Raw genomic sequence first — 17,977 nt, 5'->3', positions numbered from 1 at the left:
AGGCGAGTGCCTCGGTTGGCCTCATACTAGCTACGGCGCTGACTTTACTAGATAGCTTTTGCACGAGTATGAAAACCATACTGGATAGGGCTCTATTTACACATAAGAACTGTGATTTTGGCATGATTTCTGCAAGGGAGCAAATGCCTGCCTTGTGCCGTGCCTATCTCTAAAGTGGAGACTCCCACTCTGATCTTCTTGTTTACACGAGCTGCTGGTGTTTGCTTGTGGCTAACAGCAGGGCTTGCTGTCGGCGAAGTGGACTGACACGTTCGAGATTCCTTCTGGTTGCTCCAGATCAACATGTTCGTTCTGCTAGCTCAGGTTCATGTTAGGTACCTACCATAACTTTGTGAAAAAAATATAAAAACAAGATTCACTTACCAACCTTTGTGACATATGCATACTACAGATGTAGTATGCATAACCCAGAAGGCAATGGCTGTCGTGTTTGTCCTGTAATGGAGTAGTAAATTAATGAAATATGTTTGTGGAAATGTTGGGGATATTTGCCCTGGAGCACCCTCAAAGTTGTGGTTTTCATGTCTTTAGCATTATTCTTTGTTGTGACTCAAACTGTTTCATAATGACATCACAGCATTAAATTGTTACAGTTGAAATTGCACAAGAATGAGTGCCTCTTAAGGCTTTACATAATCTGACGGTGGCATGGCTCTTAGAAAATCATCTCAACATCGTCATGGTGAATCTACCTTCCAAATTACCTTTACTCTACTTATCTTTTAGAAAAGTTTACAGTTTGTTACTAAGAGATATTAGTTGTGGATTAATAGTGGGCTGCAGGCTAATTTATCGATACGTCCTCCTTTGTTTCTATTAGTTTATATGGACACGTCTATCCTGATCAAAATGTTGCACTTACATTATTGATCCAGTGGACATTGCAAATCATTTGAAACAAATGATAAAAAATTGACATCAATAATTATATAATTATAATCAATAATTTGAAAATAAAACTGTCATGACATTATTATAATAATTTATTGATTATTTTATTTATTATGCCCATGGAAATATTTTACTATACTCAGTCCATCTCTTCCAAAACAGATAAAGAAATATAGGGCATAATTGAAATGAAGCCTCCATTATTACCGCCCCAGCCTTTTATCATTACATTTTAGTTGTCATATCGTCAGCGAGAAGGTTTTATAGGGTTAGGGTTGACTGTAGCATGACAATTTATAAAGACGTTTTACAACAATAAATTTCTTTGTTATTGCAATTCACAACTCACCTCTGTCCTCTTTTTATAGTACTCCAGATCTCTAGGTTTGTCCTTATATATCTGGTTATCTGTGTCGATTTTGTTAACTCTATCTGTCTAGAATATTAAAAATATTTAAGAGCATACTCTGTTTTTCTATGAATACACAGAGATCCGACAGCAGGTTTCCTTGTAGGCAGATCAGAGTACCTGTCCATGACATTCTCTTGTTCAAAAGTTCCTTTAAGGCTGGTATAAAGCTCCGTCGCAGTTTAATGACCTTGTCTGGTCCATAGACGATGAACTTATGACCACGCTAGCGTTGCTTAACGTCTAGTTTATTGTGCCTTCACGCAAATTGCGTTTTTTTTGGTTTCTTAGTCCCTTCTTGCTCGCGTATCTTTGTTCTTTTTCATTGTGTTTTCCCCATCATATATTTAGCTTCAGTTTTTGCGTCAGTGATAAGTTTGTTAAGGTTAGCAACAGTTTTTTTTTGCTCATTTGCTCATCCGCCTGTTTCGCCCGTGAAATTGCTTTAGTCCTTCAAGTGTTTCGTTTGTGTCGTTGGCTTTTTGCTCACTTTACTTTGTTAAGTCATCGTAGTCGTTACTCTACCTTGACTTTGTATTTGTTTGCAACGCAATGTGCTTGTCACATCGCACCAGCCACAAAAAACATACAATGTCACAGCTTTGCAATGTAATGTAGTCACATGCAAAAAAAAAAAAAAAAAAGGTTAAAAAAAAAAGGTTAAAGGCATGTTTATAGTGGAAGGTGCACTTAGCTAGTCAGCTATTTTACAGGCACTCCACTCAAATATTTAGAAACAAATAATTCTAATACAACATAACAGGATTAAAAACCCCAACTGGCAGAAGGCAGTTGGCTATTTACAAGCGTGGCCGAGAATTGGAACTCGAGACGACCGAGCACATATCCAGCAAGTGGCCAGAGCGGGACTCGAACCCGGGACCGCCGGATTGCGAGTCCGACGCGCTGACCACTCGGCCACGCTGCATGTATTTCTGCACTGCAGACACCTTTCATACCTTGATTTTAGTTCGTCAATTTCATCCATGTAGGCCTTCACCCAACGGGTATCCTGGCATTGATCCAGTTGACATTGCAAATCATTTGAAACAAATGATACAAAATTGACATCAATAATTATATAATTATAATCAATCGTTTGAAAAATAAAACTACTATCTAAATAATTTATCGATTATTTTATTTATTATCCATGGAAATATTTTAATATACTCAGTCCATCTCTTCCAAAACAGATAAAGAAATATAGGGCGTGATTGAAATGAAGTCTCCATTATAACCGCCCCAGCCTTTTATCATGACATTTTGGTTGTCATATCGTCAGCGTCAAGGTTTTATAGGGTTGGGGTTGAAGATTTTATTACTGCTGGGGTTGGCTGTAGCATGACATGATCCTTTGAAATCACTAATCGCTGTTTCAGTGGCACTCTGACTGCAGATACGTATGGTTGTTGTAGTGATCCTGTACAGGAACATGATAGTTTGTAATAGCTCAGTCGACCTATTTCAAAGTAAAAAGCATTTGATGTTGCAGTGGAAGTTGCATTGGAAGGAAGGAGACGATGCTTGTATGCTTTGCATGGTCTGGCAATGGCTGGTACAAAATTAAATCACCATCCTCATTTATTACATATCCTTCTAAGAAGGTGTGGAATTCAATTTTACTTTACTATCGTATCAAATTTAGCTCTTTTCGCATCTGCTTTTCGCTGCTTGCTAAGGACAGCTATATCTTTCAAATTCAGTATCAATTGTAACTGCAGTTATAAAAATTGACATAAAAAATTGAGCCACATAATATGTGGTGATGTTTTAAGAGTTGTAGGAAGGTTTTGAACATCATGAAGATATCATATGTGGGGAAAGAAATCCAGTGCACACCAAATAAAACACAGAAAATCTCAACAGGGTTAATGTCCACAATCCTATCCATGAGTCAGAATACAAGTGCGAAGTAGTAAGTTCAAACTTTGCCTAACCACGAGGTCTACGAAAAATGATCAAAACGAGGCTACAAAAACAACTCATATGGCAGTCACGAATGATCTCAACACCGCCGCCTTGGATATTTTTCAAATGGAACAGCCTTATTATGGTTTACTGAATTTTTCGAACAAACACTTCATGCCCCTCTAAGGCGATGCAAAATGGAGTTTTGAGCATAATTCAGGCCATAAACAAACCAAATTGTTGACAAGAAGCCCTTATTATGTATTTGGTAAGTCAAAATGAATTGTCAAAGCCAAATCAGTTTAATTATTCAGAAATACACCGATTCTTACCTGTAAATTGATCTAAAACGGGCCTCTGATTAGCACAAAAAACACACGATTTTGCAAAACAAAGGTGATTTTATTCTCTGAAAACCTAGTAACCACCACAGAACACAAATGATGACGTTCTGACGTAGATATAACGATCTTTTTACAAGATGCTTAAATTTTTCTTTGATTTATATTCAGTTTCACGTCATATTTCTAAGCATTATATTATGCACTCCAAGCGTGGAAAGTCTCCATATTTCGTCAGGTCCATTTTATCTTTACCAGATAACTTTAGCAAAAGGTTCGTTAACATATAATCTTCGTCTGACCTTGTAATAGCCTTTAGTTAATAGTTGTTGTAAATACCCATCAGCAAAGGAGCATGACCATATATACATACATAGATTATACAAACATATACGAGCTTCAGTGAGCAGTATCGAGGTGAACTGTGATATTCCAAGTCCTTTAGAGCTGAAAAAATGAAATCATCCATCCATCCGCAAAGGAAAATAAGCCAAACAATGCCTTGCATTGAGATAAGGCAATTGTTATTATATCAAATTAACTGGCCCGCCATTTTGGACTTGGGGAGTGTGGAGACTGGACTGAGTTCCGATCCAATCCTTCTCCCGTTTCGCGGGAAATTTTTGTGTCTTTCATCAGGTGTGTTCGAAATTCTAGAAAGCGATCTGTTTCAGGATAATTTTACGATGGCACTTTATTCCTTTGGAGGGGTAAATGACCAGTGCCGTGCCACGTCATGGGCTGTGGAAGAAACAGGAATGCTTCCTTTTTTCTTGTCTTGCGATAGTGACATGACTGCATGGTTTAAGGGCAAGTATAAGGGTTCAGGTGTACTTAGGCAGTACCCCCCCTCCAAAACAAAAAAAATAGTTCTAACCCCCCCTCTGTTATGTTAAAAATAACGTCGCACCCCCCCCGCCCCTCCCACCACACTGGTAGACTCAAAACTGGACTGAGCTGCCATCACAGCTTCAATAATGACAAACGTTATTATGTAACATCTAGTATCGGGAAGGATGTTGATCGCTTGATTGAAGAATGAGACAAAGCATTTGCTAAGTACCGGGGTGCTTACCACATTGGCTCAAAATCTAAAATCTCTGAAGCTAGAAAGAGGAAAGGAGCAGAGAAAAAAAATCAAAGAACAGGAGATTGAACGCTTCAAATAACAGACGAAAAAGAGCTTGCATTATATTTAGATCCTTGGGAGGAGAGCCTGTTGAACTTTGTTATGAGCCAAATATACGTGGAATTCAGCAAATCGATTCAGTCGATGAAGAAACATTACTTTTATTCACATCAAAAACCGTCAAAGCTTGTCTACGAGATCTGTTTGATTCCCATTGTTTTATGGGGGAAGCTGAAAAACAAGTTCATGATTTTTGCTTTACATAGGATCATATCAATTAATTAGAAGACGGGTTAAAATTGATCAGTTGTGAATTTGCTTTTCATTTTGATGGAATATTTTCAATAATCGTTTTACAGCTGTTCGTGTTGATATTTGTTACAGTCTATGATGATGCCTGTATTGAGAATCTTTTCTTTGCGTTTAATGTTATTTACATTTCGAATAAAACTTAAGGCCCCCCCTCCGTCAAGTGAGTGATTTTACTTTGAGCCCCTCCTATCTTGGCAGCAATTTTATGTAATGCCTTCCCCTCTAGTTTTGCACCCCCCCCCTCCTGATAATTATTGCATAGTCCCTAATTTATGATATTGTCGTCTCAAATTGTTTGTTTATATATGGTTGATTGATTCCCATGTTAATTTCCTGGTTCCTTAAGAAGAGCACTAAACATTCAACAAAATTATCACAGCAATCTCTTTATCAAAAAAGAAACAAGTACGATAAGAATAACTCGAAGGCTATTTTTTGTCTGCTCGAGCCGCTTGGTTTAGCTTGTCACGTGCACACGCTTATCACGCAATGGACAATTTACCGGTTTCCATTTTTTGCCCATTTCGTCGAAAATCTTTGCAAACATGCTGCATCTATGCTTTTTGATGAAATTGACATTTTCAGCGGGAAAATGTCATTAAAACTTTCTCGCAAAATCGACCGAATTAGTTGATATTATTGGATTTGCTTGGAATAATGGAAAGGCAACGAACAAACTTGTGTTGTACTTGAATGGGAACTGACTCTGAATCGTTTTGGAAGAGCACGGAAGATTCGTGTAGTTTAGTAAAAAAAATTGTCTAGTTATTTAATTAAAAAGTATTTAAAATAATGTTAATTATTCAATTAAAAAATTAATGAAAAAATATACCTAAATAATTTTTTTAACCATGAGCGTTAACCCCTAAAACTCTATAAAATTTCCCAAAAAATTCCAAAAAAAAATTATTCTTTTTTGATATCGAGAGCCCCTTTTGGTGAATAAGCGTCGAAAAAAGTTGTAGTGTTGATAACTCTGATGAAAAACTGCTGATTTGTTTTGCTCAGTGGACAGTACTCTAGACACTGTTGCAGCATGTGATTGGCCTGAGCCCTCTCTTGATTGGTAGGAATACAAAAAAATATTAATTTCGTTTTTCAACGTTTTTGCCTTTGAAATGTTGCCAGAATGTCAGGTGAGAAACTGAAACTGCCATTCAATATTCTGCTATACATGCGGCTTTTGAAGTTCTCGAATTTGTCAATTTTTTTCTAGTTAATATTCTTGAGATTTTCTAAAATTCTTTTTGGTGTCTAAAACTCTCAAAAAAATTCCTGCGGAATTATGTAGCTAAGCCTTTTTAAGTTGACTTGTCTTCGACGAAACGGGCAAATAAAGGAGACCGGTGGAGTTCCAATGCAAACTGGCTCGAGTTGTGCATTGCCAAACTTAGAATTGCTTGGTAAGGGTCTCCACGTGACAAGCTGAATATAAACAAACAGCCCGAGCAGACAAAAAAACAGTTTTCAAGTTATTCTTTCTAGAATTTCTAACACATCTGGCCTCGGTTGTTCTAAAGCTGGATAGCGCTCTCCACCGGATAAATCTCTATGCAGTGGATAGTGCCATTAGTTTCCCCCATACCTATCCGCTGGATAGTGATTTTAACCGGTGGATAGCTAGCGCTATTTAACGTTTGAACAACTGGGACCTGCTGATGAAAAACCAAAAACAAATTCCCGCGGAACGGGAGAAGGATTAGAAGGGAACTCGGTCCATGTATGTATATATATGGTCATACTCCTTTGCTGATGGGTATTTATAACAACTATTCAGGCTATTACAAGGTCAACGAAGATTTAACAATTATTCCACGAGGGCGCGTTGGATATGAGATGACGATAGATAGCCAACGAGGCGCGTAGCGCCTCGTTGGCTATAATCATCTCATATCCAACAAGCGCGAGTGGAATAATTGTTTTATTAAAAACGCCCACAAAATCTCGTTGAATCTCCCCTACTAGAACAAACCGGAAAAGACAAGGGACTTCTGCTATTCACATGTCACGCGTCTATGTCAAGGTACTTTAGTTCCATGTGTTTTCATGTGTTTTTCGACAAACTTTCAAACAAGCTCTTGTGGCTTTTTTGTTTGTTTTTGTCTTTTTCTTTCGATGAAATTGCATTTCTAGTATTCTAAAAAAGAATTAAAACAATTTGCTTCGGGCGCCGTTCTATCCTTTGCGAAAAAAAATCTCAGCTAGCTTCCAATTTTAAACTGACGCGTACACCGACCATAAATGGAGAGGATGGTATAATAGCTCATATACCATAACGGCCAAGCCAATCAAAATGCTAGAATTGCATTATCCAATGATTCAGTTTTTAATAATATCTGTTAACCAACGTTTTGTTAAGCTAACTTTATTAAGGAGAAAATCACCCTGGTTTTGCTTTAATCATGTGTTTGTTGTCCTAATCAGAGGCCCGTTTTAGATGAATTTTAAGGTAAGAGTCAGTGTATTTCTAAACAACGAAACTGATTTGGCTTTTACAATTCATTTTCACGTACCAAATACAGAATGAGGGCTTCCTGTCAACAATTTGGTTTGTTTTTGGCCTATATTACGCTCAAAATTCCATTTGGCATCGCCTTAGAGGGGCATGAAGTGTTTGTTCCAAAAATTCAATAAACCATGATAAGCCAAATTTTTCTCAATTGATTTTGATAATTGAGTGACTAAAGTAAACACTGGAATAGGTATGGAAGTTACGCAAGAAGGCAGGTGAATGTACCGAAATTTTGAAAAATGGCTATTTTGAGTTGTAATTTTAACATCAATTTTGGCCAAACTCTAGCCCCAGGCTCCTCTCTGTGCAATACCTTGAGGACAAAGTTTCATGCATAAACGGAAAGCTCTATTATAGTAGAGTTCATGGTCAAATTTACTTTGCAGTACAATTTACCAGTGGGGTCTAATGGCACTTTCAAAATTCCCCCTGGAAGGCTGGATTTTTGGTGCTCAAAAGACCAAAAATGAGACCCCCCTGTAACTCCAAAACTAAAAGTCAGAGAACTGAGCCAAAGTGGCTTTTAAAATATCTCATTACACCCAAATTCCGTGTCAAGTTTCAGCCAAATCGGTTGACAACAACTTTTGGGCCCTTGAACACTTTCTCAGACAATGACACTTACGTCAATTTAAACAAACAAAACACAATTTATAAACACGTTTTACAACAATAAGAATTTCTTCGTTATTGCAATTCATAACTCACCTCTAGTTTTTCCTCAAGTCTCTAGTTATCAGCCTCGAGTTTATCAACTGTCTCTCTCTAGAATACATAGCACAACTGAGAAAACACATTCACAAGTAACAACTGATCCATTAACACGAAATTGCGAAATATGGGAACTATTACACACAAGTTTCTCTCTCAAAGTCTTTATTTTCTACATAATAACAAAAACGGTTCGTTTTAATTACATTCAGTTCTTGCGCAGACAAGTATCAAGAGAAATAAAACCTTAGATAGAGATTTCCTTAGACTGACCTATATTGGTTGACAATATACGAGCATACGTGAACATATCGTGAATGGATGTACCCTGGTATGGGTGTGTCTGACCGTTTGATCACCCCCAGTACCCGGTTTTACATAGGCCGGGTCTAAAGTACAAGTCACATTCCACAGGTCAAGAGTACAGGTCACTGCTCCATCGATAAATTATCAAACCACAGATTCCCCTGGATGTAATAGAGCATTTCAAGAGATTAGGGCTAGGAGACACTTTTAATTAATGACTGACAAAAATTATGTAAAACGGACACATGTTTTAATACACTTAAAATTGTGACGTTTGTTGGTAATTATGTTTCCATCTAGTATCTGTGGAAGCGGTGTTTAATTAAGTAATTACGGTAATTAAACAGGAAAGCGTGCATGCAGTGTTGCACGTTTTGAAAGTTCAGCCTACATATTTCTGTGTCCCCGTCCCCATTCCCGTCCCCGTCTTTCCATTTCTGTTTATAAAAATTGTTAAAAATGACCGTTAAAAACTGTGTTTCAGAAAATTACAAAACCGGGTAATAAGAAAAAAAACTTTTGTTAATGGCGTCAATTTCATAGCAGCTGACCAAAATACCAGAACAACTGTCAATAAGCAAACTTAAAAAACTTTTCTAGTATTCAGAAATTTATCTTCTTTTCTGACCCCACTACCGGCAAACACGTGAAAACAGATGCAAAAACTCCGAACATTGCTAAGCCAATATTATTCGGACTTGTTGCGTTCGTGCAGTGGCGTGCAAACGCATGCGACAACATCCAACGATGTTAGTACCTTCCGTACATCTTGGAAAGGATACAACCCATTAAAGACTTTGTAAACACTAAGGAGACCATACGTTATGTCCGTAATGCGCGTGCGTGGCCCCAACCGTGTTGGAAGACCTGTGCAAACAGAGAAAACATTGTTGCGCTACACCTCAGCGATCGCAGATCAAAAGAAATGTTGGGAGTTGTTGGCTCAAAATTTTGACCAGTTTCAAATTTTGGGCAACAACTCCTCAGTATCAGCACTCAACAACATGCAACAGGGTGTGCGAACGGACGCAACATGTAAAATCCAACAATGTATGGAGTTGTTTGCCAACAATGTTGAGTCTGCTTGGACAGGGCTGCACCTATTCTACACACAGCTAACAAATTTTAAAAATAGTTTTTAATTTTCTCCAGTTACTTGGAAAATCTGTCTTCTCAATTCACCCTGAAATAACAAAAAATGTATATTAATATTGTTTACGAATGTTGGTGGCAACTACAAAGAGTCGAAAATCAAGCACGCCCCTGGGACATTCATGAAGATCATTTTACATATAAAAAATCTTAAAAACAATAAAGGACCCTATGCTGAGCCCTGTGGCACTCCACACCACCGGCACGTTCCGAAAACATCTCTTTAGTGTTGAGAGAAATGAGAGAGATGTTTTAGGTTGACTTGAATATCCTTAGCTATTCCAGCTTAAAGCATGGAACCAAAATGTTTCTTTTGTTTTACGGGAAACGGTTCTATTTTTCGCCCGGCGTCCCGATTACGAACGGATGTAATAAAGCGTGTTTTTGCAGAGACATAATCATTTCACCACCGGCTAAAACATGAAACTTGACTCTTGAACTTTTTTAAAAAAAATCTGCACTCAAAACTGTATGATGGAGGAATCTGGAACTGTATTTCTGCTATACATAAGGTTCGATGCACTCATTTTCAATAGACCTTTCCACCGTTTTTTCAACTTTTGATATGGACAAGTTAGGATAAATCCACTGGAAAGAGCGCCTTGTAATTAGGAAAATTGTGAAGTTTGAGAGTGATTTGTTGAAAAAGATATTAATAGCTCCTCAAAGTCGCGAAAGTTTACAGACGTTTGCATGGTGGGGGCACAAACCTGCCCTCTTAACACGTGTCACTTTCAAATTTCAAGCAATTTTACTACTTTTAGTTTAAGACGCTCTTTCCATTGGTGCCGGCGGCTTTTCTCTAAATAGTCCATGTTAAAAAAATTGAAAAATCATGGAAGGGTCTGCAGGGAGCTTAAGCGATGAGGACGGCGACGGCAACGAGAACGGCACAAAAAAAAATCATTAGGATGACATTAGTAAAACAACAACTTCGCACGTGCATTACCATTTTTAGTACACTAATTTATTTGACGACCAAGACATGAAACTGCCTAATTTCACTTTTTGTTGAAGACGCTTTCCATTTGTCAAAACTGGCCGGTTGAACCATTGCCTGACCAGTCAGTTAGCAACCGAAATCGGCTTTCTCCAAGAGTTTTTTTTTTCTGAAAAACCATCTCCTTCGGGATAAAAGTGAAATTTTCGTTATGACGGGAATGGTCTGGCCTGCCAGTTCTGAAAAATGGAAAGCGCCCTAAAACCCTTTTGGAATTCAACTCCAGAAAAACTCACCAACACTTGACAAATTAAGCGCCATGAAAGAAGAGCAATGAATTTTGAAAGAACACCAATTCACATATTTAAAAGACGTTTTTGCCACCTTAAGTCGCCGTCATTGCTTAAGGTCCCTTATAACAACAAAAAAGGCCGCGCGTAACGAGAGTGGTCTGCCTGTGTTACAATTTCGTCACTTACGATCCATTGAAAACTAGATTGTCGGTGTCCGAAGCACTAGCGCAAGAATAATCCAATGACAACAACTGTTCCCATGCTTTGTGATTGGTTATTTTCCCACTTCTTCAAAAGAAAAAAAGCATTGAAACCCTTGCTAGCAATTTCACCATAAATGTCTGGTACAGGAATTTTTCTTCAGATCTTACTTTACAACAGAAACAAGAATAGAAAGAAACCCTCATGGACGACTAGGCTCATAAAACAACACTCACCTCTAATGTGTTCAGGATAAACTGATGAGCTTGAAAGATTGGTCTCTTCCCTATACCACGCCTCATATAGCGGGAATGAATGGGACACATGTTAAGAACACAGAGCGCTGCAGCAAGGCCACATCCAGCAACCTTCAATGAGCTGGTGATCAATGTGTGGCTGTCCATTGACTCAGCTTCATCTGCTGTGGTCTTAGTTTTGTCAGCAATGATCTTAATGGACACAATTCCATTGCGTTTCTCAGCTGTAAACAGAGAATACAGGCTACTAAACCACGTACATAGAACGTCGTCACAGGAATGTTAGGAATGAGTCTAGTAAAATGGAGGTACCATCCAGCTGCTGGTTACAATTGTCCTTGCCATGATCGCTCCAAAATCAGTTTATTAATTTATTTGATTTAGTGGAACTTGACAAAAATTTGTGCCGTGTCCCTTAGACAGCAATAAAACACATATTCACCTTTTTGAAGCTAACTTATATAATAGTTGAACAGTCTAAATACTTTGATTACTGAAAAGAATTCATTTATTTTCTCCCATGTGAACCCACAATTATCGTGTTTTTGCAAACTAAAAACCCTTCCAACAAACCTTCTTCAAATAACGTGTCCACCAAACCACTTTTGATGTCACTCTTCGTCTCAGGTTGAAGTGATGTTTCAGCCTCCAAGCCTATCATCGTATCAAGCCTCGGACTGATTTTACCTTGATACAGCTTGTCTAGCAAAGCATTCATCTTCTCGTCGTGAGCACATTCAACAACACGAACACCATCCTTCGAGATTAAATGACCTTGGGCAACGTTGTCTACTATAATTTCTCGAAAAAGCTTTGCGTTCTGTTCAGTAACAATAGTTATTTTCTTATTCAATACTTCAAGAGCTTTGATAAGAGCGATCATTGCCTGGATGCATTCTGATGTACTTGTCTCGAATGAAAAGCTCTCTTTTTCATTTAAAAAGCCGATAACAACAGTTGGAGCATGGGACAGTCTCAGTGATATCTTCAGGAAATCCGTTGTGGACTGTGGATCTACCTTTCCATCGACACTGTTGCTGGCTGCAGAGATTTCAGCCAGCTTTTCTACTTTTGTTGCCACACTGACTGAACAGACAGAAGCAAGGTAGGGTTGATCTGTCAAAGTGACGAGCTGTGGTTGTTCATCACCATGTTCTGGTTTATGGATTTTGAAATATTCATCCACGGTCGTATCGCAGATGAACACTGAACCAGGAAAATGGCAGAAGCAAAGTGGGAGTTCTGTTTTTAAAAAAAAGGAGAAAAATTTTTATCAAAAGTTAGGTGCGCTACCAATTTAGTTAGTCAGCAACAAACTTAAGAATGTCATGCATGGCATGGCTACAAAAAGACTAATTGAAATACAATTTATATATTAGCATCTTGAGTCATTTTAGGGTATGAAAATACATGGCGCTAAAATACTTATTAATGCAGATGATTTATCATCATCATCATTATTATTGCGATTATCATTATTATTCACACAGTGTAAACTATATATATATTTCTCTTAGTACACCAAAAAGACGTAACTTCACTTATATCCTCATATACATGTCTTCGCAGCTCACAATACTTTCAACCTTTATCTCTTCAACCTTTTTTGCTACCGGGTTCCTGATATAATAATTTGATGAGCCTTTTTGCAACTTCACTTAGTTTTACCGTTATAATTAAAACTTGACAGAAAGTATTAGAAGGATAACTGGGGAACAAAAGTGCCAGCGCAGTGGTAAGAGTACTCAACTCTGGCCAGTGTGGCCCGGGTTTGAATCCCGAAGGCGATGCCCTATAGGTGAATCTTTGCTTACACTTTTTGCCTCATTAACATATGCTTATCACTATCTGATGACGCTAATAAAATAAAAACTCTATGTATTGAAAGGGCATAACAGTTTCAGTTATCTCTGAATTTTTGACCCCAATACACCTGATGGTTTCGGAGAAATTCTGTTCTGAAAACTCGAAATTTTACAGATAATGCACTGGCCCAAAAACTTTTTTGCCTCACAGCAATTTCGCAGTTTTTGATGGCAGATATTTCCTTCAATATTGCTTGCAAAGAGCTGAAAATTGCACAAATTGCTCATCTTAATCAGCTCTTTCAACTTTTGCATTGAATTCATATATAGGGCCTGCACGGCTTCTATGAGTTAAGTCGTATGCTTTTGAGGAAAAATGTAAACAATGACTTCAGCAAAGATTCGCCCATTGGGGTCGAGTTTGTCGTTGATTCTTGCCAATGGTCAGCTTCAAAGGCTTTTTCTCCGGGTACTCCGCTTTACCCCCTCCTCTAAAATCAATATTTCCGAATTGCAACTCAATCCAGAATGACGAACTACGCTGGAGATGCACTACGACTGAAATGGTCATTAAGAGCTACTTGGCAAATACCAACACCAACTTTGTAGTGTGTTAAGTTTGTTACATTAAAAACATACTTGCTGCTCTTAATGCTATGGACCCTGATCTGCCACAGGCCCAAAACATGGGTATAAGATCTCCAATGTCTGAAGGTTCACCAAACTCTGTGTTGTAAAGATCATCTATTCCAATGACCGCTGGATCTCCAATGTGTATTGGTGCTCCATGCAAGCCTTCAAAGGCAGCAGTGATGATAAGAGTTTTTTCCACCAGATCTTTGGGAATTGCACGCATGGAAACAATTAAAGGAGAGGCAAATGGTCCAACAGATATGCAGTGAAGGTTGGTCTCAAACATGGAGGCACCATCACCGTGCTTTTCGGTTATATTCTTCAGGGGAATTCCAGCTTGTACTAGCTTACCCTCAAAACCAAAACTGCAGCCCACATAGAAAGACACTAAGTCATTCCAAGTGTGTGATGTGAGATCTCCAGGTGTTTCAGTAATTACTCCGAATTCATTCACACAGTATTTTGGGATATCAGTCCTAAAACAAACACAGTTGTAATCAAAATGGGACAAGAGTTGAATACATTCCGATGGAATTTTTAAAATGGTTCTTGGCCCAAAACGCTCTATTTTTTTGGTGCACTGAAAGGCAGTTAAACAAATTACTTTCAAGCCGACAAAGGAAAATGTTAAGAGGTTGTAGCAATTATCAAGGTTAAACGAATACAACTGAAAATTACCGCTTAAATAGAATTCGGTTAGATTTAAGGGGTTGGTATATTGTCAAGTGTTTTCAAGGTATCCTGGGACTAATCAGGTCAAGGCTAATTATAATATAACTGAGAAATTGGTTTTACACCAAATTTACTCAGTGCAAACTAAGGTTAAATAAAGGGCAAAGATGGTAAATACAGCATTTGCCCTAAAATTTACACCCCCATGTAAACTGGCAAGCAAATGCAGTATTTACCATCTTTGCTTTTAATTTCCCCCTAGTTTGCACTTTTCTGCACCATATTTACCTGGAGTAAATTTGTGTAAATCCAATTTTTTGTGCAGTGTTACATAGTATAGGTATGCACCTAGCTCATTCTCTCTTGGCATGCTCAACGTACTAATCCGTACCCGCTTAGAAAGTTTTTGTGGTGGGAAGGAGATCCTTCGGAAACTGTTGGGTAGTGTTCAAAAACATGTATTTCTATTGCACGTACTCAATAAAAACCATAAAAAAGTATTAACTGCCTTATATGCTAGTAACTGGGTACTTTCTGTAAATCGCAAAAAATAATTCCCATCAAGAAAAACCAGTCATTCCTAATTGCACAAAAATTAGTTACCGCAAAACACAAAAAATCTCTAATCCACAAAAATAAGCTCCTGCAAAACTTTCGTGCCTCACGGTAGCCAATCATCTCTGTAACACGCGCCAAAATTCGTCGGCAAACGCTCTCTGCTTTTTAGTTACTGAACGCAAATGCTACCGTTTTGTTTTGGAAGGAAAATGTATGACCAAACGGGTGAAAGTTTGCGTAAGAGAATATCCCGCATTCGCAGCAACGGCTCTGGAAAATGTGCAAGTACTGAAACTTTGGACAAGAACAAGAAAATACTGTGATATAAATTGTGTTCAGATGTTCGCATTCAAACCAAACATTTAAGTGCATAATTATGTTCAGTTGCGGACGAAGTCTGCTGAAATAGTCTGAGGTAATGACTGAAATCTTTATTTTTAATAGTTTTGGTGTTTGAAGTAAGTATCTGCATTGTTTTTGTCTTCAGTTGTACTCGAAATGGCGGTTTCCCGTGGCCTTTTTACCTGCAGCGCCTTAAGTACTAGGTTTGCGCATCAAGTAAAGGATCGTAAAGGGTTAGTTGGCGCTATAAGAATGAACCTTTTTTTAAAATCTTGCAGTATATTTGTTTTAACTTGTAAACGGTTCGATTGTGTAATATTATTCTGTGACGCGCTAACAAGTGGATCAGCCAACCAGCTAAATATATAATTAATAAGTACGAGGACTACGTCCTTGTCAAATTTGAAAATAATTGGGTAAAAAAATTTATCTAACAGCGAAATTGGACTCGGCTTACGGGCTCATCCAGTTTTGGCTGTCCTTGGAATTTCTTTCATCCAATTATTTCCAAATTTGACAGCATGTAATCCGACTACATATACTAACTTATGTGGTGACGGTTTTCTGAGTTTGACGGTATTAAAACTTCATTGCATTCCGCCGAGTGTATTATGTATTAAAACACTGACTCGGGGCCTTTTGTTCTTTTGTGAAAATGAAATAAAAGAACAATGGATCTTCCATCACTCCAACTCGCTCAATTTGCATGTATGGATAAACTTAAAACAACAATTCGCCTTTTGTGCATTAACCAATATCGTTTTTGAAGTTCTTGATGCTGTTGCAATTTATATAAGCTTGAGTTAAACTTTATAAATTCCATTTTGTTTTGTACCTTATATCAGAGGAAGGAGCCAGGGGTCCAGCCGAGACCTCACCACGTTCACTTCTATGAAGTAAAGGGCAAGCTACGCTATTGAACTCACAAAACTGCTCAAAATCATTTGCTAATGCAGATGGTAAAATGACCACAGTCGTCTGAAGATATCCCATGGAAAATCCTGCGGTCGTTACTCCCTTTAAAGCAGGATTCGTTCGAAACTCGTGTCTTGCTATTGACGGTTTCCAAAGACTGACCAAATCACTTTGTTGGGAAGACATGCTTAAAGTGTTTAAGTGAGGGGAGGATCAGGGAGCTGAAAAATTAAAAGGGGCTGAAACTTGGGCGAAGTTCATGGGCTGGGCGGGGCCTTCCCTTGCGCCAAGGCCCCCGCCGGCCGAGACAGACAATCTACAATAGGCCATTTTACAGTTATGGATGGAAGCGAGGCTAAGGGTGACCTTGTTTTGATACAAACCCTCTCAGCTTTGTTATGGAAATTGTTCTTGAAAAATACTAGTTAGCATAAGAATAACTTGATTGAGATAATAAAGCAGGAAGGTTTGTATCAAAACAAGCTCACCCTCAGCCTCGCTTCCATGCACAACTGTAAAATGGCCTATTGTAGCCTTCCAATCAGGGATAATCACAGGTTCTCAATGGCCACAACAACAACAACAACAATAATAATAACAATTATAATGATAAAAATAATTGTACCTCCAGTCTGTACATTATGAACATCTACACACTGTACTGTAGCTTGAATTTCATCCGATTACTTCGAGCATAGTTAATTGAGTGGAATGGTTATGAAACCCGTCAGACTCCTTTGTTATATGTTTTTGTGGACCTGAAAGTGCACAACGTTCAAAAGAATTCCTATCATTTTGATTGTATTGACCAATAAAAACGTTGCATTAATTTATTCCGTAACAATTTGCCAACAGAAAACAAAGGATTGTGCACTTTCAGGGTGCTTCCAACATAAACTGCAGTACTGTTGTTTTTATCATTGATGTTTGCTGCTTTTCATAACCAGTCTCCTCTAATAACTATGCTTCGAGTCGTTATTACTCCCTCATTAACAACGTTCCTGAGAGGAGAAAAACGACTCGAAGTAATCGGATGAAATTCAGGGTAACTGTATTGTACTGTATTGTAATTGTCTTATGTTCGTCGTCTTAATTTTCTTTATTTTAAAACAATCTGCCTTATTATGCACGATGTATCCAATAATGTAACACCTCCAAACGTTTCCAGCTTATTTACCTATAATTCTTCAAAAGTACATCATCATAATACACGATTTTCTGCGGCTGGCAATTTCTATACTAAGCACTCGAGAACTGACCATATGAAGAACTCCTTTTCAAGAATTGGTGTAAAAATATCGAATAGTATTCCCGACAGTGATCGTGCTCTACCTAAATATAAATTTAAGAATACCCTAAACAGTAGGCTACTGGATATTTTGATACTTATGTTGGCGTGCGTACTTTAATTGACATATTTAGTATAAATATGAATTTCACTCATACCTTGTTTCATTTACCTATTTTTAAGTATACAGGTGTATGTATTTACTGTTTAGTGGATTCAATATGTCGATGTTCGTGTATCTGTGTAATTTTATTGTTATGTTTAAACCCTGTTATTGTAACTTTTTTACTTTTCCTTCCCGCCTCGATTAGCTATAGGCTACTTTGCGGGCAAGGATTAATTATGGTTTGTATCAGAAGGGTTTTTAAATAAACTTGA

General features: G+C 37.9%; 1 protein-coding gene across 1 annotated transcript; it reads right to left on the bottom strand.

Annotated features, from left to right (window-relative positions):
- Nucleotides 1–9,681: 9,681 nt before the first annotated feature.
- Nucleotides 9,682–16,497, bottom strand: LOC140944634 (uncharacterized). The gene is made up of 5 exons (XM_073393753.1): nucleotides 16,232–16,497; nucleotides 13,831–14,300; nucleotides 11,960–12,628; nucleotides 11,366–11,610; nucleotides 9,682–9,726 (listed from the first exon to the last, which is right to left on the bottom strand). The coding sequence occupies exons 1-5, from the start codon at nucleotides 16,495–16,497 to the stop codon at nucleotides 9,682–9,684; spliced, it is 1,695 nt and encodes a 564-aa protein (XP_073249854.1).
- Between the last annotated feature and the right edge of the window lie 1,480 nt (nucleotides 16,498–17,977).

This window comes from Porites lutea, chromosome 7, assembly GCF_958299795.1.
Source record: "Porites lutea chromosome 7, jaPorLute2.1, whole genome shotgun sequence".
NCBI classification, from domain to species: Eukaryota; Metazoa; Cnidaria; class Anthozoa; order Scleractinia; family Poritidae; genus Porites; species Porites lutea.
The sequence above is the reverse complement of the archived record's forward strand: the minus strand, read 5'-3'. Positions and strand labels throughout refer to the sequence as shown.